The sequence below is a fragment of the Narcine bancroftii genome, chromosome 1 (assembly GCF_036971445.1).
Source record: "Narcine bancroftii isolate sNarBan1 chromosome 1, sNarBan1.hap1, whole genome shotgun sequence".
Lineage (NCBI taxonomy): Eukaryota > Metazoa > Chordata > Chondrichthyes > Torpediniformes > Narcinidae > Narcine > Narcine bancroftii.
In genome coordinates, this window is record NC_091469.1 from 380,005,112 (window position 1) to 380,030,673 (window position 25,562).

Here is a 25,562-nt window from a genome sequence, read left to right on the forward strand (position 1 = left end):
CCCACAGGCCTTGCAGCCACACAGAGTCCAGTCCAAACCATCAGCAACCGTAAGGATTTTTTTTATGAAGAAAATGTTTTGTCCAAAGCTACTGATTAGAATCCCCTAGCTACTGCTTCTGTAAAAATTGTAAACAACTCTGAGCAACTTTTTATTCATTCATTCAGGAATTGTTGACACTGCAGGTTTTGATCCTTTGTTCAGGTTGTGAGGGGGGGGGGTGTGGAGTGAGGGAGATGGAAGGCAGAGTGAAGTGGAGGGTAAGAGACTGAATGTTCCCAATGACAATTGCTCAAAGGAATCCCAGTACACCAGCAAGTTGGGCATCATTGCCAATCCCTAATTGTCCTTGTGAAGGTGGTGGAGAATGTCCTAAAGAAACTGCTTCTGTTCTTTGGGCGAAGGTGTTCCCATAGTTGTTGTTTGAAAGGGAGTTCTAGGGTTAAGATCCAGTAATAATGAAAGACCACCAGTGTATTCTGATGGTGTATGGCTCCAAGGAATGCATGCATCTACTGCCCTATTCCTTCTCAATGGCAGGTGGAGGTCATTGATTTTTGGGAGATGTCTGAACCATCGGTGACAATATCTGTGGCATCTTATGTAGACAGTACACACTTAGGCCATTGAGGGACAGTGGTAGGAGGAGAGAAAGATCATGCTGGTGGAAATCATAGCAAGTCATCATGGATAAAGTCATGCTCACAGTCTTTTCTCCAGGGTAGATGCCTCTAGAAATAGAGGGCATGGGTTTAGGTTGAGACAGGAGAAATTTAAGAGGGAGTTAAGGGGCAAGTGTTTCGCTCAGGGAAGTCTGTTATATATTGAACTATGAGAGAAGAATGGTAACAATTACAACGTTCAAAATATAGGGGTTCAGAAAAATATGGGTCAAGTGCAGGCAAATGGGACTAGCCCAACATGCCAGTTTTGGTCAGCATGAATGAGTTGAGCCAAAGGGTCTGTTCTGTGCTGTCTATTTCTATGTCTATTTGTGGATGGCATGGTTGGCGTAACGATATTACACTGCCAGTGACCCAGATTCAAATCTGGCACTGTCTGAAAAGAGTTTGTACGTTCTTCCCATGTCTGCATGGGTTTCCTCGGGTGCTCCAGTTTCCTCGCACCCTCTAAAAGCGTACAGGATTTGTAGGTTAATTGTGTATTTGGGTGTGGGGCTCATGGGCCAGAAGGGCTTCCTATCATGCTCTTCATCTAAATTTAAAAAAAAGTAAATTAAAATTAATTACTGTTGAAAAGGAAGGAAGAAGTGTAATGAAGAAACTTAAATGGTGGTGTTGGATGGGAAGTTCCATGTTCTTCAGCTTGCATGTATATATCTGACAATATGACAATTTCTTCTTCACCGCATCGACTTTTGGAAGTACAATATTACCATGCACCTTCATCATTCCCAAGTAGTGGACTTCCTGGGGTTGGAAGATGCTGCCGAAGAAATTGTAGCTATCGATCAGTTAGAAAGTTAGGCAGAGTGTTGGCAGATGGAATTTAATTCTGACAGTGGTGAGATTTTGCATTTTGGGAAGTTAACTAGGTGTAGGACATGTGAAGTAAATCATAGGACATTTGAAGGATATTGACGAACAGTGGTCGAAATCCATGATTCACCAAAAATGACAAACTAGGTGGATAGGTGGTGAAAAAGGATTGGGCATACTTGCCTTCATAGGAAGACGATAGAATACAAGACTTGAGATTTCATTTTGCGACATCAAAACTCTGGTTAGGCTATGCTTGGAGAGTTGTGTCTCATTCAGGTTGCTGCATCATTGGAAGGATTTGATTGTACCAGGGAGAGTGAAGAAGCCATTCACCAGATGTGGTCTGGATTGGCAGTTTTCATATATGGAGAGAGATTGGATTGACTGGGCTATGAGGCTAAGTATCGAAGGTTATGAGAGGTGATTGTTGAAAGGTGGGCTATCAGAAAACAAGAAAGTGGAGTTCAAAAGGGGAGGGTTAAGAAACTTAGAGGATTTGAAGAGTAAATTAGTTTTATACAAGTTGGTACTTGGAACATTGCCAAAGGAGTGGTGGAATCCGTTGTAATTACTATATTTAAGAGGAATTTAGACACAAAAATATGTAAGGCATAGAAAAGTATAGACCTAGTCTGAGCAAACAAGATCCGAGTAGATGGTCAGCATGCATATAGTGGGCTGAATAGCCTGTACTGTGCTGTTAAACTCTGGCGATTCAGTGCATTTTGTAGGTGCTACTTACTCCAGATGAGTGCTCCAGTGATGGAAGGATGACTGGTGTATGGGATCCTCAGATGCCTTGCCCTGGAGGGCACTGAGGTTCTTGAGAGTTAATGCTGGAAAGTACAATGCCATAATTCTGAGTTGGCCCTTACTGCAAAGTGCTTGTTCTTGTGGTGTTAAAGCAGCTAGTTTCTGGAGAATGGCAATCCTCAGGATTCTGATAGCAAACATTTTGAATCGGTAATGCCATTGAATGCTACAAACAGATGATTTGTTCTTGGTTCATCACTGGTTCCCCTTGGTCTTGAGTAAGGCTATTGTATTGAGAATTTAGTGATGGAGTGTACGGATTAGACCTATCTGAGTTTGAAGATTCCTTTCACACAGGTGTCAGAGGTATATGGATGCTGTGGCATCAGTGATTCTTGATTTTTGAAATCCACCTTTCCTTCTGAGGATCAAGCCCCGCTTTTTATGAGAGTGATGCAAACAAGGCAATCCAGTATTGGTGGTCCCCAGTGGTGCATGTCGCTGCTGAAACAGAGACGTTCCAAGAGAGTCTTTGAATCTCTTTTTTTTAATGTCTGCTACCTGACCATTTGCCCTCAGTCAGCTCTCTGCAAAGTTGCTGCTGTGATATCCTGTCATATAACCATATAACCATTTATGGAGCGGAAACAGGCCATGTTGGCCTTTTGAGTCTGCACCGGTTCGCTGATTTCTGACAGTCTAGTCTGCAAGCAAGTGAGTGGACAGTGGGTGGTGAATCAGATGAGAGGGAGCATTAATGTGGAAGTACATGAGAAGATCAAGGAAAAAAGTTATGGTTTCTTCCTCTTCCACCACTAACAACTGGCCATACCAGTTCATAAGATTTCCTTTTTGAGTAAAAAGCTTTTATTAATGATTGGATCATGTACTTTAAATGAATTAGGTTTCATTTTGACATTTGTTCAGAGCTTCCTTTAATGTGCTCTGGTCCTACCTAATTTTTACGTTGTTTCATGTGTAAGTTCAGGGAACTACAAAGGTTAATTTGATTGGCATTTTGATGGCACTTTATCAGAGTCTTTGCCTCACTGATTCTTTTTGAATGCAACATACACTTCATTAAATGCCCCATGGCTGTTGTCAAGAATTCTCTCCAACTTCCCAGGGTATCTGGTTCTGATAACTTTCAACCACACTGATGGACATGAATGATGTTCAACCTCTGCCTGAGGTGGGGTACATATTGGGTCTCAAGGATTTCAGGATGCGTATTATACCAAACATACTCTTCTGTCACCTGATAGTGTTCTTTTTACAGAAATGAACGACGTGGCATATTTACTAAGTCAGTGATGATGTATAATGGATCAAGCATCCGAGCTTTTCCCCTCCCCCAAATAGCCACATCTATCAGGTCATCATGGTGTTTCAGCATTTAGTTACATCAATAAATTGAGTTTGTTGCAAAGATGGTTGATGAGCATAAGGTAGTAAAAGTTGTCTTCATGGTAAAGCTTTTGACAAGGTCCCCATGGCAGACTGATCCAAAAGATAGGGGCACATAGGCATGGATGGATTGAATCCAAAATGAGCTTGGCCAAGGTACATGGAGGAACGCTGCTCTGACTGGAGGTCTGTGACCTTTAATATCTCATAGGATCCTTGTTGAAATGTTTGTTGTCTGGGGTAGACAAATGAATTGGGTTAAAATGTTGGTAGTCTGATTAGAAGTTTGCAGACAACAAGATAATTGGTTGTGTATGGTGAGAAAGGATTCAGCAGGAGCTAGAACAGTTAGAAATATTGGCAAAGATATGGCAGATGGTGTTTAATCCAGAGAGGTATTGCACTTGGGCAGGTAAAATTTTAAAAAGTGTACAATGGTGAATCCCTTAAGAGCTTTGATATTGAAAGGGATTTTGAAGGTACATGTCCGTAATTCCATGGAAGTAACAACACAAGTTGATTGGGCAGTGGAGAAGGCTTATGACATACTTTGCTTCATTGGCTGGGGCAATGAGCAGAAAATGTGGGAAGTCACTTTGAAGCTGTATGACACTTTAAGCAGGCCACATTTGGAGTATTGTGTGCAGTTCTGGTACCTGCATTGCAAGAAGGATGTGGAAGCTATGGAGGCATTATACCACAAAGTTGTCTGGTTAGAGAATGCTAGGTCAAAGAAGAGGTTGGGCAAACTTTGATTATTTTCTCTGGAACACCAAAAACTGAGGGATGTCCAAATAAAAGTTTATGAAATTTAAGGGTGGCATAGATAGATAGATAGTCTCTTTCCTTGGGTAGAACTATCAAAAGCCAGCACACAGTTAATATTGGGCCACTGGAAAATTTTGCAGAGCAGACAGACTGCGGAGTGCCTGTACATAGTTTATGCACGTGGGGACACAAGTAGAGTGTGATGAAGAAAACCCGTTAGCGAGCTTCATTAGTCGGCGCGAGAACAAGAGTTGGGCTGTCATGTTACATCTGTACAAGATGATGGTAGGACTGCACTTGGAGTATTGTTCATGGTTAGGGTCACCCAGTTATAGGAGAGATAATTCTGTAAGAAAGAATGCAGAAGAGATTAACAGCAATGTGACTGGGACTGGAAGGCCTCAATAAAATGAGAGGCTGGATGGGTTAGGACTTGGAGTGCAGGAGGCCTTGGGAAGAGGTTTATAAAATCATGAGGGGAAAAATAAAGTGAATAGTCCCTCTCCTTCCCCCCACCCCCCCCCCCCCCCCCCCCTGCCAAGGTAGAGAAGTTCAAGCTAGAAGGCTCAGATTTAAGGTGAGAGGAGAAAAAATTACAAGGGACCTGATGGGCTCATTTTTCAGTCAGAAAGTGATGGGTGTGGTGTATGAAATGAGCGGCCAGAGGAAATGATAGAGTCGGGTACAATTATAACATTTAAAAGACAGGGACACAGTTGGGAAAGGTTTATGGAAGGAGGAGACAAAGGCAGGGAACGGAGACCAGTTTGGGTGGCAATTTGGCCAGCATGAACAAGTAGGGCTGAAGTGCTTGTTTCCCTGGAACAAAACTCTGTGATTAGTTGAAGGCATAGCTTTAAGGTAAGGGAGAGAAAGTTTAAAGGGAGATTTTTAATTTACACAGGGAGTGGTGGGGGCCTGTGGAAGTCTTGGAAGCAGATACAAAAGCAATGTTTAAGAGACATTTAGACAGACACCCAAATAGGCAGGGAATGAATGATGTGGACCATATGTTGGCAAAAGTGCAGTTTCCCCTGGCATCATTGTTGGAACAGGCATTGTGGGCTGAAGGGTCTGTACCTGTACTGCAGGGTCTGTTCCTGTACTGCAGGGTCTGTACCTGTACTGCAGGGTCTGTACCTGTACTGCAGGGTCTGTACCTGTACTGCAGGGTCTGTTCCTGTACTGCAGGGTCTGTTCCTGTACTGCAGGGTCTGTTCCTGTACTGCAGGGTCTGTACCTGTACTGCAGGGTCTGTTCCTGTACTGCAGGGTCTGTACCTGTACTGCAGGGTCTGTACCTGTACTGCAGGGTCTGTTCCTGTACTGCAGGGTCTGTTCCTGTACTGCAGGGTCTGTTCCTGTACTGCAGGGTCTGTTCCTGTACTGCAGGGTCTGTTCCTTTACTGCAGGGTCTGTTCCTGTACTGCAGGGTCTGTACCTGTACTGCAGGGTCTGTTCCTGTACTGCAGGGTCTGTTCCTGTACTGCAGGGTCTGTTCCTTTACTGCAGGGTCTGTTCCTGTACTGCAGGGTCTGTACCTGTACTGCAGGGTCTGTTCCTGTACTGCAGGGTCTGTTCCTGTACTGCAGGGTCTGTTCCTGTACTGCAGGGTCTGTTCCTGTACTGCAGGGTCTGTACCTGTACTGCAGGGTCTGTTCCTGTACTGCAGGGTCTATACCTGTACTGCAGGGTCAGTTCCTGTACTGCAGGGTCTGTTCCTGTACTGCAGGGTCTGTACCTGTACTGCTGTTTTATGCATACTGGTTTTAGTGATTTATGTTTCTGTACTTCCAAAGGCATCATGCACCAATTTGAGTGATTAGAAAATACAGATATTTTGGTGAGGCTGGCCCAGTAGGTGCTCAAGGTGAATAGAAACAGGAAGTCTGAAACATCAAGTCTATCTTGAGGGGATTTTAGTCTTTAACAATTATCCGACTTGTACTTGACTGAGAACTAAAGAGTTGTGACCTTTGTGAATTACTCTTGTATTTTTCAGCTGGTAATAGAAACTGACCGATGCACGTTTCCCCTGAAGTTAACTACTTCGGAGGAGGTGAACGAAGTGGTGGGGCACCTGGGATCTTGCCTCAAAAAGATGCTCCCCGGTCTCTCTCCAATGTATGTATTCACGTTAATGTAAAGTTTTAAACCAAATGATGAAAAGCTTTGTTTAATTATCAGGTGCCAGTTTTTATTTTAATTACCTGAAACATTGTTATTATAATTTGTTTCCATTTCATTTTGACTCATAGTGAGGAGGTTCATGGTGCTTCTGGAGGATTAAATAAATAATCAATACAAAGAATAATAAAGGAAAATGATACAGCAGAGGGGGTAGTGATTTAACATGTCTTTGTCTGCACTGAGGAAGAGCTTTCCAGTTAGTCCTCTATGTCTTCCCTTTTCCCGATCCGATTGCTGTTTAAATGTCATTATTTTCTTGTGACAAAGGAGGAGGATATTTCAGACCATCAAACCTGTGCCACCTCATAGTGCAAATGCATTCTTATTTTCCCTATAATCTATTCATCCCACATTCATATAATCGATTCTCATCAACATACTTGGGGCAAATTGCAGGGGCAAATAAACCTTGCAACTAGCATGTCTTTGGGATGCACGAGGAATCCTTACACCACAAATGTCTTTCAATTTCAAAATTGTATCCGCTTCTAGAGTTCCCAGCATTCGCATATAGGAGAAACCATTCAACAGACGATGTTATAGCCTGCCCCATCACTCCATTTTTAAAAATATTTTATTTAAAGTTTAAAATCACATAACATAACATATTGATACAGACGTAGTGTGATTAGTTATTTATATAAAAAATATAAACCACCCAACTAATACCCTCCTTCCTCCCTTCCCACCTACAAAGAAAGAAAAAGAAAATCGTCATCTACTACAATCAAATTGAAACTTTTTGGCTGCAAGAACGGTGGCACCCATCAGAGCAGACCGAGAGATCATATTTTAACACCAATAATTTTCAAATAGGGGCTCCAAACTTTAGTAAACAAAAAATATTTATTTCTTAAATTATATGTAATCTTTTCTAAAGGAATAGAAGCTTTCATTTCATTATGCCATCTTTTCATACCTAAAACCGAGTCAGATTTCCATGTAATAGCTAAACACTTGGAAACGGCCAGAGTCAAATGCAAAAATTTCAATTTGATACATAGTCAATTTCAACTTTAAAGCTATCGACTTAATATCTCCTAATAAAAACAACAATGGATCAAATGGTAAATTCACTTTTAATGTCCATTCCAAAAATGACTTAATTTGCAATCAAAAACTGTTAGAAACATAGAAACATAGAAGATAGGAGCAGGAGTAGGTCATTCGACCCTTCGAGCCTTCTCCGCCATTCAACGAGATCATGGCTGATCTTAAAGTTCAGTACCCTGTCCCCGCCTTCTCTCCGTAATCTTTAATACCCTTATACTGAAGAAATATATCTAATTCCCTCTTAAATATATTTAATGAACCTGCCTCTACTGCCCTCTGTGGCAATGAATTCCACAGATTCACCACCCTCTGGGTAAAGAAATTCCTCCTCATCTCGGTCCTAAATGGTTTGCCTATTATCCTCAAACCATGGCCCCGGGTTCTGGATTTTCCCATCATTGGAAACATCCCATCTGCATCCATTCTGTCCAGTCCTGCCAGAATTTTATATGTCTCTATGAGATCCCCTTTCAATCTTCTAAACTAAGGTCCTAGCCTTAGGACAGGTCCACATCTTGACACACCTAGAGAACAACACCTCGTACGCCAGACTGCAGTTCGGCGTTTAATATGATTGATCTAATCATTCTTTCCCACACACCATCATGATGTGATCCTGTAGGTGGGTTAAAGACACAATTACTTTCCTTTTGAAGTAATGAATCATGAATTTGATGTTGATTCCAATTTTGAATTGCTTTTCGTAACTCTAGTTGTGCTCCTGTAAAATTAGATTCATTTTCAGAATGTAATTCCCTCACTTGACCACGCCTGGCAATAAAACATCGAAGAACATTGATAAAAGAGTCTGTATCAAGTGATGATGCTACTTCAATATGAATTGCTCTCATAGTCAAACAAGTAAAAATAGCTCTATATTGCTTTTCAACTCTTCATCCTCGTTTTACTTGCAAAGGACCAAAATAATCAACTCCCACTTATGTAAATGATGGTTCATCAGATGAAACTGATAAATCATGTGGTAAATCTGCCATTTATTGTTGTCCAGGATTAGTATTTGCATGTCGACAATTAACACATTTTGATATAATTCTTTTGATCAATGACGAAGCACCAAGTATCCAATATTCCTGGTGCAATTCTGACCTGTTTTCTCATGTTGAATAATAAATTCAGAAATATGAAATTCTTTAGTTAAGATGATTGGATGTTACACTTCTGGCATTATTGCTTTTTCCAATCTTCTTCCTACTCTTAATACATCATTTACAAGAATAGGATTTAACTTGTAAACACAACTTGCCTTTGTAACATTCAGATTTTTCTTTAATTTTGATATCTCATTATCAAACGCTTTGCTTTGACAAAAACAAATTATTTCTAATTCAGCATTTTCTAATTCATCACCTATCAGATAGCAGCTCCTTTGGGCCTTCAAATTTTCTTTCTCTATATGATATTGAAACATCTTTAATAGCCTTTAATCTGAGAATCCATGATACTGCTTTTTTCAAATGAAACCACGAGGAATAATAGCAAATTAATCGAATAATTGGATCTTCCTCTTTAGATATTTGAGTTGTATTCACATTAGTGTTTTGGATTTCTGGATCCTCCATAGAAATTTCTGTTAACTCTTCTTGATTTTTTAAATAATTTTTTATTTTTCACACTGTGAACCATATCAACCAAAATATGTATAAAAATTTCTCATTAAATATACACAATGCCATTTTCCCCCTTTTTTCCCCTTCCCTCCCTACCCCCTTTCCACCCCCCTCCAAAACCAATAAATATTCAACATATATAATACAATAAAACCATAAAACAATCTCTTCACATAAAGGAAAAGCAAACAAGAAAAATGTGTCATCTACTTTTACACACTAAATAAAATTGTTTTGTCTTCTCGTCATTTTCATTTTAGGGGATGGCGATCCGAGGCAAGCACTCTCTGTTATGTTCCATCTATGGTTCCCAAATTTGATCAAACAATGTGACTTTATTTTTTAAATTATATGTTATTTTTTTCCAATGGAATACATTTATTCATTTCCATGTACCACTGCTGTATTCTCAGGCTCTCTTCCATTTTCCAAGTTGACATTATACATTTTTTTGCTACTGCTAAGGCTATCATAATAAATCTCTTTTGCACTTCATCCAGTTTGAGGCCTAATTCTTTACTTCTTGTATCTCCAGAAAGATCTCTGGAGTTTTTGGTATGTTGGTTTTTGTGATTTTAGATCTTCTCAAAACTTTTCCACTTTCTCACATGTCCAAATTGCATGTACTGCTGTTCCCGTTTCCTTCTTACAGCGAGAACACCTATCTGATACTGTTGGGTCCCATTTATTTAACTTTTGAGGGATTGATATATAACCTGTGTAACCAATTATACTGTATCATACGTAACCTTGTGTTTATTGTATTCTTCATAGTTCCAGACATACCTTTTCCCATGCTTCAATTCTTTATCTTTATGTTTAAATCCTTTTCCCACTTTTGTTTGGGTTTATAGCTTATTTCATTATTTTCCTTACCTTGCAGCTTAATGTACATATTTGTTATAAATCTTTTAATTATCATTTTGTCTGTAATCACATATTCAAAGCTGCTTCTTTCTGGTAATCTCAATCTGTTTCCCAATTTATCCTTTAAATAAGCTTTCAGTTGATGGTATGCAAACATTGTACTGAGTTATTCCACATTCGTCCTTCAATTGTTCAAATGTAAATAAATTATTTCCCTAAAAACAATTTTTTATTCTTTTGATTCCTTTTCTCTCCCATTCTCTAAAGGAAAGATTATCTATTGTAAAAGGGATTAGTGGATTTTGTGTCAATAACAATTTTGGTACTTGGTAATTCATTTTTTTTCCTTTCTACATGGATCTTCTTCCATATATTAAGTAAATGATGCAATACAGGTGAGCTTTTATATTGCACCAGCTTTTCTTCCCACTTATAAAGTATATAAAGTATACCTTCTCCCCTATTTTATCTAGTTCTATCTTAGTCCAGTCTGGTTTTTTTCTCGTCTGGTAAAAATCTGATAAATACCTTAATTGTGCGGAGCTATAATAATTTATGAAGTTTGGTAACTGCAAACCACCTTGGTTATACCTCTCTGTTAATTTATCTAACGCTACCCTCGGTTTCCCCCCTTTCCACAAGAATTTCCTTATTATTCTCTTTAGTTCATCAAAGAAATTCTCTGTTAGTAACGTTTGAAATAAGTATTGTATCCTGGGGAACACATTCATTTTAATGCAGTTCACCCTCCCTATCAACATTAGCGGTAGTTCTTTCCAATGTTCTAAGTCTTCCTGCAATTTCTTTATTAGTGGCTGATAATTTAGTGTGTACAAGTGGCGTAAGTTATTGTCTACCCTGATACCTAGGTATCAGATTGCTTGAGCTTGCTATTTAAATGGTGATTCTTTTTTAAGTTCTGTATAATCCTCATTACTCATTGCCATCACTTCACTTTTATTTGCGTTGACCTTGTTCCTAGATATTTCTCCATATTCCTTCAATTTCTTATGTAATTCTTTTATTGATATCTCTGGTTCTGTTGGGTATACTATGATGTCATCTACAAACAAACTGATTTTATGCTCCTTCTCCTTTATTTTTAGCCCTTGTGTTTTCTATTCTTATCAGCTCAGCCAGTGGTTCTAAGTTTACAGACATTATCCGCTGTTCATCTTTTCTTAATAAATCAAGTTTAATCTTGTTTTACTATTTTAGGTACACAATCGGCCAATCTGTTTGCTAATAATTTCACTATTATCTTATAGTCTGAGTTAAGTAGAGATATTGGTCTATATGATGCTGGTGTTAGTGGATCCTTCCCCTTCTTTGGTATTACTGTAATTATTGCTGTCTTACATGAGTCTGGCAAGTTTTGTGTTTCTTCTACCTGATTCATTTCTTCCAGGAGAGGAGGAATTAATAACTCTTTTAATGTTTTATAGAATTCTATTGGGAATCCATCCCCTCCTGGTGTTTTATTGTTCGGCAGCTTTTTTAATATATCCTGTACTTCCTCTATTTCAAGTGGTTTTATCAGTTTGTTTTGTTTCTCTTCTTGCAATTTCGGCAGTTCAATTTTAGCTAAAAACACTTCTATTTTATCATCTTTCCCTGCATTCTCAGTTTGGTATAATTGTTCATAAAATTCCTTAAAGTTTTCATTAATCTCTGTTGGGTTATATGTGATTTGTTTGTCCTTTTTCCTTGATGCCAGTACAGTTCTTTTAGCTTGTTCTGTTTTAAGTTGCCAGGCCAATATTTTACCTGTTTTTTCTCCCAGTTCATAATATTTTTGCTTTATTTTCATTATGTTCTTCTCCACCTTGTACATTTGTAATGTTTTGTATTTTATTTTTTTGTCTGCCAATTCTCTTTTTTTCTTTATATCATCCCTTTTTACTATTTCCTTTTCTATACATGCTATCTCCCTTTCCAGCTGCTCTATTTCCCGAATATAATCCTTTTTCATCGTAGTTACATAACTTATTATCTGTCCTCTAATGAAGACTTTCATTGAGTCCCATAATATAAATTTATCTTTCACCGATTCTGTGTTTATTTGAAAATATGTTTTAATTTGGCATTCAATAAACTCTCTAAATTCCTGCCTTTTAAGTAGCATGGAGTTTAACCTCCATTTATATGCTCTTGGTGGGATGTCCTCCAGGTCTATTGCTAATAACAGGGGTGAATGGTCTGAAAGAAGCTTTATAGTAATTTTTCCTAACTCTCCCTTGAATATGGGCCGACAACAAAAACATATCAATCCTTGAGTATGTTTTATGCCTACTCGAATAATATGAATAATCCTTCTCTTTTGGGTTCTGTCTCCTCCATATATCCATTAAGTTTCATTTCCTGCATCGATTTAACCATAAATTTGGCTACTTTATTCTTTTTGCTTGTCTTTTGTCCAGTTTTATCCAACAATGGATCCAAATTAAGGTTAAAATCCCCTCCTATCAATATATTTCCTTGTGTGTCTGCAATCTTCAAAAAGAAATCCTGTATAAACTTTTGATCCTCCTCATTAGGTGCATATATATTGAGAAAATTCCAAAATTCTGAGTATATCTGACACTTTATCATTACATACCTCCCTGCTGGATTTGTTATTTCACCTCTATCGTGATTGATGCATTTTTGTTAACTAATATGGGTACACCTCTAACTTTTGAATTATATGATGCTGCCGTTACATGTCTCTCTTCAATTTGTTATGTTCCACTTCAATTAGATGCGTTTCCTGCACAAATGCTATATCTATTTTTTCTTTTTCCAGTAAATTTAGTAGCCTCTTCCTTTTAATTTGGTTATGTATTCCATTAATGTTTATAGTCATATAGTTCAACGTGGCCATCTTATATCTTGTTTACACCTCTTTTCCGCCTCCTCGCCACCTCCATCCCCCTTTTTCCCATTTTTAATCTTTTAGTTTTCCATTTTTAAACTCAATGTATGACAACACATTTAAAACATAAAATACTCCAACAATCCCCACACCCAATACCACCTTAACCCCAAATGCTCCCCGCCTCTTTGAGTTGCCCCTTATTGTGCCAGGCAACCACAATTCCCTTTTACATTTGGTTTGCGATCTTGCTCGCAAGCGTCAACTCATTTCGCAGTGACGGTTATTCTTCCCCCCCCCCCCAAGCCCCCCCAGAAAAACTTTTTTTTAAAACATATATCAAAGCTCTTTTATTCCCCCTTCCTTTCTTCCCTTCTCTTTTCCATCTTTAGTTCTTTATATATACATCATTTTTACATCTTTATATATACTTTATCGCCATTCTTCATTCTTGTTACATCTCTTCATCTCTTCTTCTGTCCTGCAAACGTTCTGCGAATTCTTGTGCTTTCTCTGGATCGGAGAACAGTCTGTTTTGCTCCCCGGTTATAAATATTTTAAGCACGGCTGGATGTCTTAACATGAATTTATAACCTTTTTTCCAGAAAATCGTTTTCGCTGTATTAAATTCCTTCCTCTTCTTTAAGAGTTCAAAACTTATGTCCAGGTAAAAAAATATTTTTTGTCCCTTATATTCCAATGGCTTATTATCTTTTCTAACTTTGTTCCTTGCCTGCTCCAGTATATTTTCTCTTGTCATATATCTTAAAAATTTTACTAAGATTGTTCTTGGTTTTTGATGTGTCTGTGGTTTTGGAGCTAGTGCTCTGTGTGCCCTTTCTATTTCCATTTCTTCATGCAATTCTGTCATTCCCAAAATCTTCGGAATCCATCCATTCCTTCATTTCTGTGCCGCCTTCATCCTCCTTCAGGCCCAACTTTTTTTTATGTTGTTTTGCCCACTATAGTTTTCTAAAATATCAATTTTTTGAGATAACAACTCTTGTGTCTCTTTAATTTTTTTGTCACTTTCTTCCAATTTTTCTCTTAAATCATTTACTTCCAATTCTACAGCAGTTTCTCATTCTTCCACATTTTCTACTCTTTTCCCTATTTCTGTCATGACTAGCTCTAATCTTTGCATTTTATCTTCTGTTCTTTTCATTTTTCTTTTAATTGCACTAAATTCTAATGATAACCATTCTTTTAATGATCTAATTTGTTCTTCAAAAAAGGCTTTATCTATATTCTGTCCATCTGTTTTACCTTCTACTTCCCTGTGAAGATCTTGGTCTTCTTCTTCCTCTTCTTCTGTATTTGTACCTGTGTTTGTGTCTTCTTCTTCTCTTCTTTGCATCTGATTCTCTTCTGCTTTTTCTGATGAATTACTTATGTCTTTTTCGGGCCTCGTCTTGCTGTTGGTCTTCCTTTCACGGGCTGTCTGTCTTTCGGGCCTCCTGCTGTTGATCCTCTTGTTGTCAGTCACCCTGCTGTCGTTCTCCCTCGTTCTGCTCCTTGATCCTTTCCTCTCTGTTGTTTTTATCCTCCAGCTGGGTGCCCTGATGTCGGGCATCCCTCAGCTGGTCGTGTTGTAACTGCTCGCTCCTTGGCTGAGCCCCGCTCCCACCGGTGTTCACTTTTTCCTTTGATTGTGCAGTTGTGCACTTTTGTTTGGCTCCGTGAGCCATTTTTGGAGTCCACTGGTCGGGAGGTCGTGACTTCGCAGGGCACTCACCAACCTTGGAGATCGGGTGCTCTTCACCACCGCTGCTCCCTGCTCCTTTGTGCAGGTAAGGCCTTCTTCTTTCTTCTCCGGTGATGTTACTTCTTTTTTTCCTGTTGTTCTTACTTTCTCTTTCTTGGGTGCCATCTTGTTGTTCTTCTCTGTAACTTTATCTTCTATTTCTTGAATTTTGTATTCATTGAGCTCTGTCTTTTCCACACTTTTTTTCTTTTTTCTGGAGAGGGCTGGTTCAACCCAACTGGCCACTACTCCATCACGTGACTCCTCCAACTCTTCTTGATTTTGAGGCCAATCTTTTTGAGATTGTGAAAGAAATTGAGGCTCTTTTCAGAAACAATTGAACTTTTGACCCTCGTGAAGCCATGTCAGCTGGATTATCCACTGTTTTAACATATCTCCATTGATTTGCATGCAAAACCCTCTCAATCTCATTTATTCTGTCAGTCACAAAAGTACAATATCTTATAGCTTTGTTATTAATGTTTTTAAGCACTGATGTACTATCAAACCAAAACACAGAATCTGCTAACAACATCTGTAATTCTCTTCTTAACATAATGTCCATTTTGTTTGTGGCAGCCAATTCCATTCGAGGTATGGTGACTGGCTTTAATGGAGCCACTCTGGCTTTTCCCATTACAAATACACAATGTGTTCGTTCTTGAGTATTTTGCAGTAGTAATTAATGACCTTCGCTTGCGTCAGCAAAATGGTGTAACTGAGCAAATGTGACAATTCCAAAGTCTGCTGATTTAAAACATTTGTCCACTTCAAAATTTTCTAACATTTTAAGACTTTCAATCCAGTTCATACAGTCTTGTGTAATGGAATCTGGTACGTCTTCATCCCATCCAAATTTTCTTCTGCACAATTCTTACAGAATTTTCTTGGCTATTGATACTATTGGTGCCAATATTCCCAAAGGATCATATATTGAGCTTACAGTCGAAAGAATACCTCTTCTTGTTAAAGGTCATTCCTTCAAAATAATTCTGAATTTGAAAACATCAGATTGAACACACCATTGCACTCCCAAAATTCTTTCAACAGGTAGAACATCACAATCCAAATCAAGATGTTTTATCTCCTTCACTATTTCTGCTTCAGGAATAACAGCCAATACATCTCGACTGTTGCTAATCCATTTCGTAAGGAAGAAACCTCCTTTATTACAGATCTCTTTTAACTCATGATAAAGATTTATTGCTTCTTTTTCTGAAACTACTGAAGTAAGAAAATCTTCAACATAGAAATTATTTCTGATGATGTTTATAGTTTGAGACCTAAATTGCTCTTCATTATCTTCAGCACATTTCCTGAGAGCAAAATTTGCACAACTCAGTGATGAAGTTGCTCCAAATAAATGAATTCTCATTCTGTATTCAAACTTTACTGTAATTGCCATTAGGTCACCATAACTATTGTAAAATATCATGATCTTCTGATGGTACTTTTATTTGATGAAACCATTTCAATATCTGCAGCAATTAAAATAGGCTCTTTACAAAATCTTATCAAAACACCTATTAAAGTACTGGTTAACTCTGGACCTTCTAAAAGTTGAAAATTCAATGAAACTCCTTGAAATGATACTCCATAATCAAATACTATGCATAGTTTCTCCTTTTGTCGATGTATAGTTCCATGATGAGGTAAATACCATTTTCTACCCTAACGTCGAAGTACTCGAGATGGCAGAGGTCGACAGCATCGAGTCCACGCTGCTGAAGATCCAGCTGCGCTGGGTGGGTCACGTCTCCAGAATGGAGGACCATCGCCTTCCCAAGATCATATTATATGGCGAGCTCTCCACTGGCCACCGTGACAGAGGTGCACCAAAGAAAAGGTACAAGGACTGCCTAAAGAAATCTCTTGGTGCCTGGCACATTGACCACCGCCAGTGGGCTGATATCGCCTCAAACCGTGCATCTTGGCGCCTCACAGTTCGGCAGGCAGCAACCTCCTTTGAAGAAGACCGCAGATCCCACCTCACTGACAAAAGGCAAAGGAGGAAAAACCCAACACCCAATCCCAACCAACCAAATTTCCCCTGCAACCGTGTCTGCCTGTCCTGCATCGGACTTGTCAGCCACAAACGAGCCTGCAGCTGACGTGGACATTTACCCCCTCCATAAATCTTCGTCCGCGAAGACAAGCCAAAGATGTTCCATAATACCTTCTGATACTTTTTCCACATAACCCTTGGTTATTATATCCGACATGACATTGGTATATTGTAATGAAAGGAAGGATTTCTTTTGAATTTTTTCTTCAAATTCAGCATCCGCACTTTTGCAATTATTTTATTATCTGGCATAAAAATTTATATTTTCTTCAATGGTAAAGCTCTACAGTAATGACCATCAACATGTTTCACAGAATTTGAAACTTAATCCAGAAACTGTTTGTCCTCCTTCGAAGGTTCTTGAATAGCTTTGCGACATTCAGGGAAATCAATTTTAAACTGTTGTTCCCACAGATCATTAAGTTTGACAACTGAAATTTTGTTGACAAATTACCATCGACGACTCCTGATCATTATTCATTTTTCCTCCTAATGGTCCATTATTTGTCCATCCGAGCAACATTCTCATGGCATAAGGTCTGTCATTTTGACTCCTTATTACTTCTAGAGGTTCGAGAGCTTTTGGTACATCTAATCCAATTAACATCTCAATTTTAGCATCAGTCTTGAGTAAGCAAATGTCTTTTAGATGATCCCACTGTTTGATATCATACTGAGATGGAATATTCTCCCTATTCACAGGGATTCTGAGTATGTACACTTGGAAGATCGCAAAATTCATTGCTATCCAATTCGACAATCTGTAAACCTGAAACTTATTATTTTCAATGATCCTCTCATCATTCATTGTCTTCAACAAGATCTATGATATTTTAACATGAAAATTAAGTTTATTCATCAATTCAACAGTACAAAATAATGTGGTACTTCCTGGATTAAGAAATGCATAAGTCTTCAATATGAAGCTCTTTTTTAGCTTTAAGTTGTACAGGAACTATTGATTGAGTGTCACCAGCCCCAGTAAGACTTTTGTCTGAACCAAAGCTGAAGCATTCTTTTTGACTGTCTTTAGCCTTGGATTCAGATTTGACATTCTTCTCAACTTGACTTTGTTGAATATACAGTAACTTGGGATGCTTTAAACTGCATATATCACAACTGAGTCACTTCTTGCAAGTTTTGCTGATGTGTACTTTGTACAAGCAACCGAAATATATTCCATTCTTCTTTAAAAAGGTTAATTTCTCGTGATATTTTTTTTTCTCCAGTCATGAACATTTTTCTAAAGCATTTTGTTCTTTACAATACAAACAGCTTTCCTGAACAGTTTGATTTTCTTTTTCCTTTGTTTCCTTGTTCATTCTTGACTTTGTATCTGACACAGCAGTAACAAAGGCACTTCCTTTTAGTTTCTGTTGAGACGATGATTTAGACTTATTTACATCTTTAGGAACTATTGAAGTATCCAAATGCTTGTATGGTGTAAACATGCACATGCTGTTCGAAGAATTGTACAACATCCTCAAAGGTAGCATCCCTTCCGGGAATCATCTTAAGCTCTGCAACTTTGGTTCTCCATAAGCCCTTCAACTTGTAAGGTAATTTATTGACAATAATCGACAAATAAGCAAGCAAATTCAGCTCTTGCAAATATACACTACTTCCCATTGCATTACAACATCCTCTCAGAAAGAGTGGATATGCTTGTAAAGCCTTTGCATCCTCTAATTTTATTGCTAACCAAGAAAGAATCTTGTCCATGTGGGCCCTTGTGATTTTGTGTTCATCTCCATAATGATAAAGCAATAATTCTTTTGCTCTTTTGAAATCTTGGTCTGGATCCATATATTTGGCGACTTTTGACTAAATCCTGCACCTGTCCTCCAGTGTCCTGTTCCAGGTATATAGACTATCTTTGGGGTTTCTAGTATTACTTTCAATGTGATGTTCAAAGGAATTCATGAATGTCAGATATTGCAATGAATCTCCATTCAAAACTGGAATTTCCTTATTAGGTAAACCATATGAACCTTGTTGCTGTGCTAACATAGCAGAGATTTCATTTTGTTTTGCTATGAGTGATAATATATTGTCTTGTCCACCATGGCTTGTGACTGGTCGTCTTGTGGTGAAGGGAGCTGGCTGAATTTGAAATGGTTCCATAGGTGTTGGACCTTGATATGTAAGTGATGGCATTGATGGGGTTCCTTGGTATGGCTGTGATGGTATTGGTGGAGATCCTTGACTTACCGCTGGTTATTCAGCAACAGGTGGTTGAGATGTCAGTTGTTGAGTATGATCAAACCTTCTTCTTTGGCTTGGCTTCGCGGACGAAGATTTATGGAGGGGGTAAAAGTCCATGTCAGCTGCAGGCTCGTTTGTGGCTGACAAGTCCGATGCGGGACAGGCAGACACGGTTGCAGCGGCTGCAGGGGAAAATTGGTTGGTTGGGGTTGGGTGTTGGGTTTTTCCTCCTTTGCCTTTTGTCAGTGAGGTGGGCTCTGCGGTCTTCTTCAAAGGAGGTTGCTGCCCGCCAAACTGTGAGGCGCCAAGATGCACGGTTTGAGGCGATATCAGCCCACTGGCGGTGGTCAATGTGGCAGGCACCAAGAGATTTCTTTAGGCAGTCCTTGTACCTTTTCTTTGGTGCACCTCTGTCACGGTGGCCAGTGGAGAGCTCGCCATATAACACGATCTTGGGAAGGCGATGGTCCTCCATTCTGGAGACGTGACCCACCCAGCGCAGCTGGATCTTCAGCAGCGTGGACTCGATGCTGTCGACCTCTGCCATCTCGAGTACTTCGACGTTAGGGATGAAAGCGCTCCAATGGATGTTGAGGATGGAGCGGAGACAACGCTTGAACCTGGTTGAAATGCTCCTTTCAGGAAGATTCAGAAATTGTGCACTAGGAAAAGATAGAATGTTGCTAGCCCTTTCCACAGGGTTGCCCATTGACATTCGAGCATTAGCAGCACCACCCATGACTCCTTGCTGAAGTCTACTCGTTTCTTGTGGCTGCAGTACCCATTGACCTGCTGGTGGCTCCTTGGGTACTTCAGGCTGAGTGATAGATCTTGCAGAAGCCTGAGCTAATGCTTTTACTCTGGCCATCTTCATAGCATGTTGTTCTTCAAGCTCCAGTCTTTTCTCTCTTCAGTAATCTTTTTCATTCTTCTTACTGAATTATTTGCTGATTCTTCACTTAAGCACCCATATCTTCTAAAGCATGTTTTTTCACAAACAACTCACGGTGTGTACAGATTGTAGCCAAGTCTGCTTGCGCCTTAGCATGCATAGCTGATATGCGTGAAGCTGAACTTGCTCCAGATGTCTTTGAAGATCTTCCTACACTCAAAACCCTGAAAATAATATCATCAGGATTTACATCTGAACATTCAGATACCACTAATTGAGTCTCTGTCATCAGCATTTCACTCAGTACAGCACCAGTGGGGATTTGCAATGTGGCTTCATCTATTCCAGTTCCACTAACCTTTAAACCAGCCATTGAGGTCTGCAGTGCCTTATCAGAGTCTTCTTCCTGCTTTGTAGTTGAAGCTGCTTCTTCTCTGGTCACTAACTCCAACCTTCCACTTTGCTGGCTCAACTCATGATCAGACATCTCTGTGAGAGGAACTGTTTGCTCGAGGTCTTTAGCCCAAGGAGACTTCTTCTTCTCCATCTTCATACTACAGCCTGTCTTCTTCTTGGAACTGTGAACAAATTTGTATCTTGAGGACCCTTTAAGAGTATTCCTTAGTTCTGTAGACTGGCTGCGACATCTGAGATTCTGAGCTTCCTGCCAATGGTTCCTTGCTTCTGAGAATCAGAGCTTTTATCTCTCTTTCAAGGTTACAGGTGCCTGAAGTCAGACAGACAATTCCAGAGATGTTCTCGTAAAAGTTTCCAGCATTTTCTAACAGACTTTCTTTAATTCTTAAATTTTTTCTTCCAACCATATTCACAATTTTATAAAAACATTTTTCTTTGAATAAATTGTAGGGTGACACTTCCCAGATTCTAATATTTCCCAATCTCAAAACATCATCTTCAAGGAAACGTAAGCATCGATATTCCGAATTGTATCTTATACATCCAAATAAATCAAACTAATTGCACCTGTAAATAGTTTTAATTTTCCATTGATAAAAGCAAATAAACATTTTCATAACTTGAGTAAAACAAAGCATGTTTTAAATGATAACGATACTCAACTTCAAACAAATATAAATGAATTAAAATGATAATAAATGATTAATAATGAATAATAATGATAAATTCAAAGAAAAGTTTCTTGAGAGCTCACGTCTCTTCCATGGATATTCCAAGAATGAGCTCCTTGACCGCTTAGATATTGCGACATATGACATCATAGTAACTATGGTAACTCTACAAAAGCAATTAATCCTTAAAGGAAAAGTACAAAAAAACATAAATCATAAACATAAGGTTTTAACCTCGACAAAGAGGTTGGCCTACGAGGAGAGATTGTGTGGTCTGGGACTGTACTCGCTGGAATTTAGAAAAATGAAAGGGGATCTTATAGAAACATTTAAAATTATGAAAGGCATATATAAGATAGAAGTAGGTAAGTTGTTTCCATTGGTGGGGGAGACCAGAATTAGGGGACATAGTCTCAAGATTCAGGGTAGTATATTTAGGACGGAGATGAGGATGAAGGGACCTCAGTAAATGTATTTAAGACAAGGTTGGATAGGTTTTTACATAGTAAGGGAATTATGGGATATGGGGAAAAGGCAGGTAGGTGGAGATGAGCCATGATCACATTGAATGTCGGAGCAGGCCTGATGGACTGGATCCTTACTCCTGCTCCTATTTCTTAAGTTCCTGTATTTCTCTGGAAGCTCATTCCAAGTACACACTATCCTCTGAGTGAAAAAGTTCACCTCGGGGCCCGTCTTCAATCTCTCTCCTTAAACCAATGCCCTCTGGTTCTAGAATAAGAAAAAGAATAGGAAAAAGACTGTGTGCATTCACTTTATCCACACTTCTGATCATTTTACAAGCCTTTACAAGGTCAGTTCTTTACTGCAGGGCATAAGGACATGGTCCTTCTTGCCTTTTCCTCTAATGCAAGCCCTCTAATCCAGCAGAATCCTGGTGAATCTCCTGCACACCCCCTCCAACTTATTGAAGTCCTTCCTATACCTGGGTGACCAAAACTGCACAGAATACTCCAAGAGTAGTCTCACCCACACTTTGTACAGCTGAAACATGAGGTCCCAACTTTTGGACTTGGAGCCCTGCCCAATGAAGGTAAGCATACCAAATGCCTTCTTCACTTCCTTGTCCACCTGACTTGCCACTTTCATGGAACTGTGCACCCGTATTCCGAGGTCTCTCGGTAATAAAACAGAGTCTAGTTCTACCCTTCATCATACTTCCCGGTATACAGAACTTCACAACTTGTCTGCATTTTATTTCTTCTGCCATCCACCAGCTTGTGACCTCCTTAAGTATCTCACAATCCACTTCACTGATAACGACATGTCTGACATCCGTATTTCCAATTGTTGAAATTCTGCCATGTATAGCCTAACTCACTTCACTAATTTACATCAAAAAGTGGAGTGGTCTGAATGGAAATCAAGGGGATAGATGTTTAATCCCCCTTGAAGATCCGTTGTCTCTATGTGCTCCTACCCCACTAAGCTGGTATCATCACGCCTCAACTGCATTTGTCCCCCTTGGTCCGGTCCCTTCCCATTGACATCCGGGACACCCCACGTGATGTCCATACATTGACAACCTTCTGGTCCCTGGGCTGTACCACTTCATTTTTACCGGGAGCATCCAGTCCCTATACTTCCATCTCTCATAAGGTAGGGCTCAAAGCTCTCTCCTACTTCCTGGTAGCAGGTATAACCTATCCCCCTCTCCTCTCCACCATCACAACAACCCTGGCAGAATTTGTGCTCCCCTCAATAACTCTTTTGGCTCACCCCACTTTCTTCGTCAAAGGGGCAGCCATGGGTACTCTCAAGGATCCCAAAAATGCAGGTCTTTTTATTGGAGATGCGGAGCACTTCATGTTGCAAGCATATACAGGCAAGGTTCCTTCACACTTTGTCCGTTGTATTGACAACCAAATTGATGCTGCCTCCCGCACCCATCATGAGCTTGTCAACTATCCACCTCATTGCCATCTTCCATTCTGACCTCAGATTCACTTGGGCCATCTCTGGCAACACTCTACCCTTTCTCAATTTTTCTGTCTCTCTCTTGGAAGACAAACTATGCACTGATATCTTCTATAAACCCACTGACTCCCACAGTTACCTCTTCACTTCCTGTTTCCTGTAAGAGTTCTATTGTTTTCTTTTGATTTCTCTATCACCACTGCATCTGCTCCCAGGATAAGGCCTATTATTCCACATCATCTGAGATGTTCTCCTTCAGAAACCATGGCTTCCCTTCTGATTCCATCAATTCAGCCCTTACCCGCACCTCTAATTCCTGCACATCAGCCCTAGTCCCCTTCGCCCTGAGACGCTGCAGGGACAGGATTCCCCTTGCCCTCACTTACCACCCCACCAGCCTCTGGACCAAACATATTACCCTCTGCAGTTTCCACCACCAAATATGGGATCCCACCACCAGACATATCTTCCCCGCTCCTCGCCTCTCCACTTTGCACAGGGACCACTCCCCCCACCACTCCCTCATGTACTTGTGCATTCCCACAAATCACCCCATCAGCACTGCCCCTGTGACTGCAACACTTATATTTGCACCTCCTCCCTCACCACAGTGCATAACAGTCCTCCAAGTGCACCAGCTCTCCACTTGTGAATTTAACATCTGCAGCTCCCGATGCTGCCTCCTCTACATCAGAGAGATTGGACGCAGACTGGGAGATTGTTTCATTGAGCACCTTCCCTCTGTTTGCTGCAACAGCAAGGGCCTCCCAGTGGCCATCCATTTTTAAATCCACACCCACATGTCTGTCCATGCATGGCCTCCTGCACTGTCAAACTGAGACCACCTGCAAATCGCCCCCGCCCTTCCAACATGTATCTTGCAAGCCTGTGCCTCTACCACTTCTGGTTCCCCTCCACCTTTTCACTCAGGTGCAAGCCAGATTTTCATCACTCCTTTGGCCTGAAACAGCAACTGCCTTTGACCTCCTTCGGATGCTGCAATGACTTGCTAGATTTCTCCAGCACTAGTAGTTTTTGAGTTTGCCTCTTTTAGCTCACATTGTCCAAGCCGACCAGGATCCCTATCCATGCTAATCCCATTTGATTGTGTTAATCTTGAATCCCTCTCTATCTTTTTAAATTACATTTTAAACTTTCCTCCAGATTCACCAACAGCTGCTTGCATTCAGTGTCTCATCTAATTTTTGATCACAAGGCAGCTCCATCCTTACTCCCATGGCCTTTAAATATCTATTGACTCTCTTCCCCATTAGAGCACTCAATGAGTCAAACATGATTTGCCTTGAACTCATCAACTGGCTGGAATTTGATCATGCTTCACAGGTACAATTGTGCCTGATTATTGTCTCTGATAGTTTCTGGCTGAGAGTCCTGCACATGTTTTTACGTGTTTTTAAATGCGTAACATTTTCAATCTTTCCGGCCTTTAAAACTGTTCTTGTGATCTCATTTTTTTTCCCACCCTTGTTTCTCTTTCCATCATTTGATGTACCCCATTCAAAGCCAAAGGCAAACTTTTAAATACCTCGGCAGGTCGCGCAACATTCATAAGAAGAAAAAGGTAATAATGCTTAGTGTCATGTACCTGAAACACTGGTTACCTTTTATTTCCGATAGGTGCTGCATGACCTCCTGAATTTCTCCAGCACTTTTGAGGCACTGCACTCAACCCCAGCATCTACAGACTTGTTTAACTTTTAAATACCTTTCTCCCTTTTATTCTATCCTGTGTATCTAAATCTTCCATTATTGTGACATTTAAAACACCTTGCAACAGATGCCAAAGTACAAAGTTATAATAGCTGCCTTGCCTCTTTTGCGTTCATAGAAATACTTGGACTCATTATCTGATGGTCGGAAGGTGAAGTAAAGGTCCTTAACCAATCTTGCATGCTGGGACAATCCACTTTTGGGATGAAATTGGAGAACACTGGAAGGGACTTTAAAAATTAATTTAAATTTGGTCAAAAATGAGAAAGGAAGAGAGCATCAGTGCAATGCAGCCACTGTCTCTTGTCCTTGACCCACCTTCATCTCTTCCTTCTATTTGTTCGACAAAAAAAAAATTCAAAACTTCTATTTGTTGCTTGTACCATACTTCATGCTGTTAAAATGGAAATGTAGCCCCAGCTGAGATCCACTCACTGACCCTATATCAAGAGTCAAGAGAGGAACAAACTGTTAACCTTATTGGAGATGCCAATTCAGAATGTATGAAACTCTTTGATGCATGCACACATCTGCATTCAGTGACCTGTGAGTTATGGGTAATTTGCCTCATGGATTTTTTAAAAGAAATTTGTGATCCAAATTTAGCCTGATCTTTTTGACTACCCTTTTATACAAACAATAAAAAACAAATGATCTTTTGTTTAATCTGTCCCCTTTGTTTATTTCCTACTTTAAGATGTCCTCCTAAGTTTTCAGCCTTGCTCTGACCAGGTCTCCAAACATTAACCATTATCTGTTTTAATAAAGTTCCCATTTTAAACTGCATTTGGTTTGGCATAGTGTTAAATATACATGTTGCAAATGTTCTCAGTTGGAAGATGTAAAAAGCAACAGAATTTTTCTTCCTGTCTCGATGA

General features: G+C 39.7%; 1 protein-coding gene across 8 annotated transcripts in view; it reads left to right on the forward strand.

Annotated features, from left to right (window-relative positions):
- Positions 1-25,562, forward strand: part of LOC138751311 (F-actin-uncapping protein LRRC16A-like) — a 378,511-nt gene that overhangs the window by 125,775 nt on the left and 227,174 nt on the right. For all 8 annotated transcript variants that reach the window (XM_069913446.1, XM_069913453.1, XM_069913448.1 and 5 more), the window contains one exon: positions 6,432-6,553. In XM_069913446.1, coding sequence (XP_069769547.1) covers positions 6,432-6,553 — 122 coding nt within the window. The remainder of the gene's footprint in view (positions 1-6,431; positions 6,554-25,562) is intronic.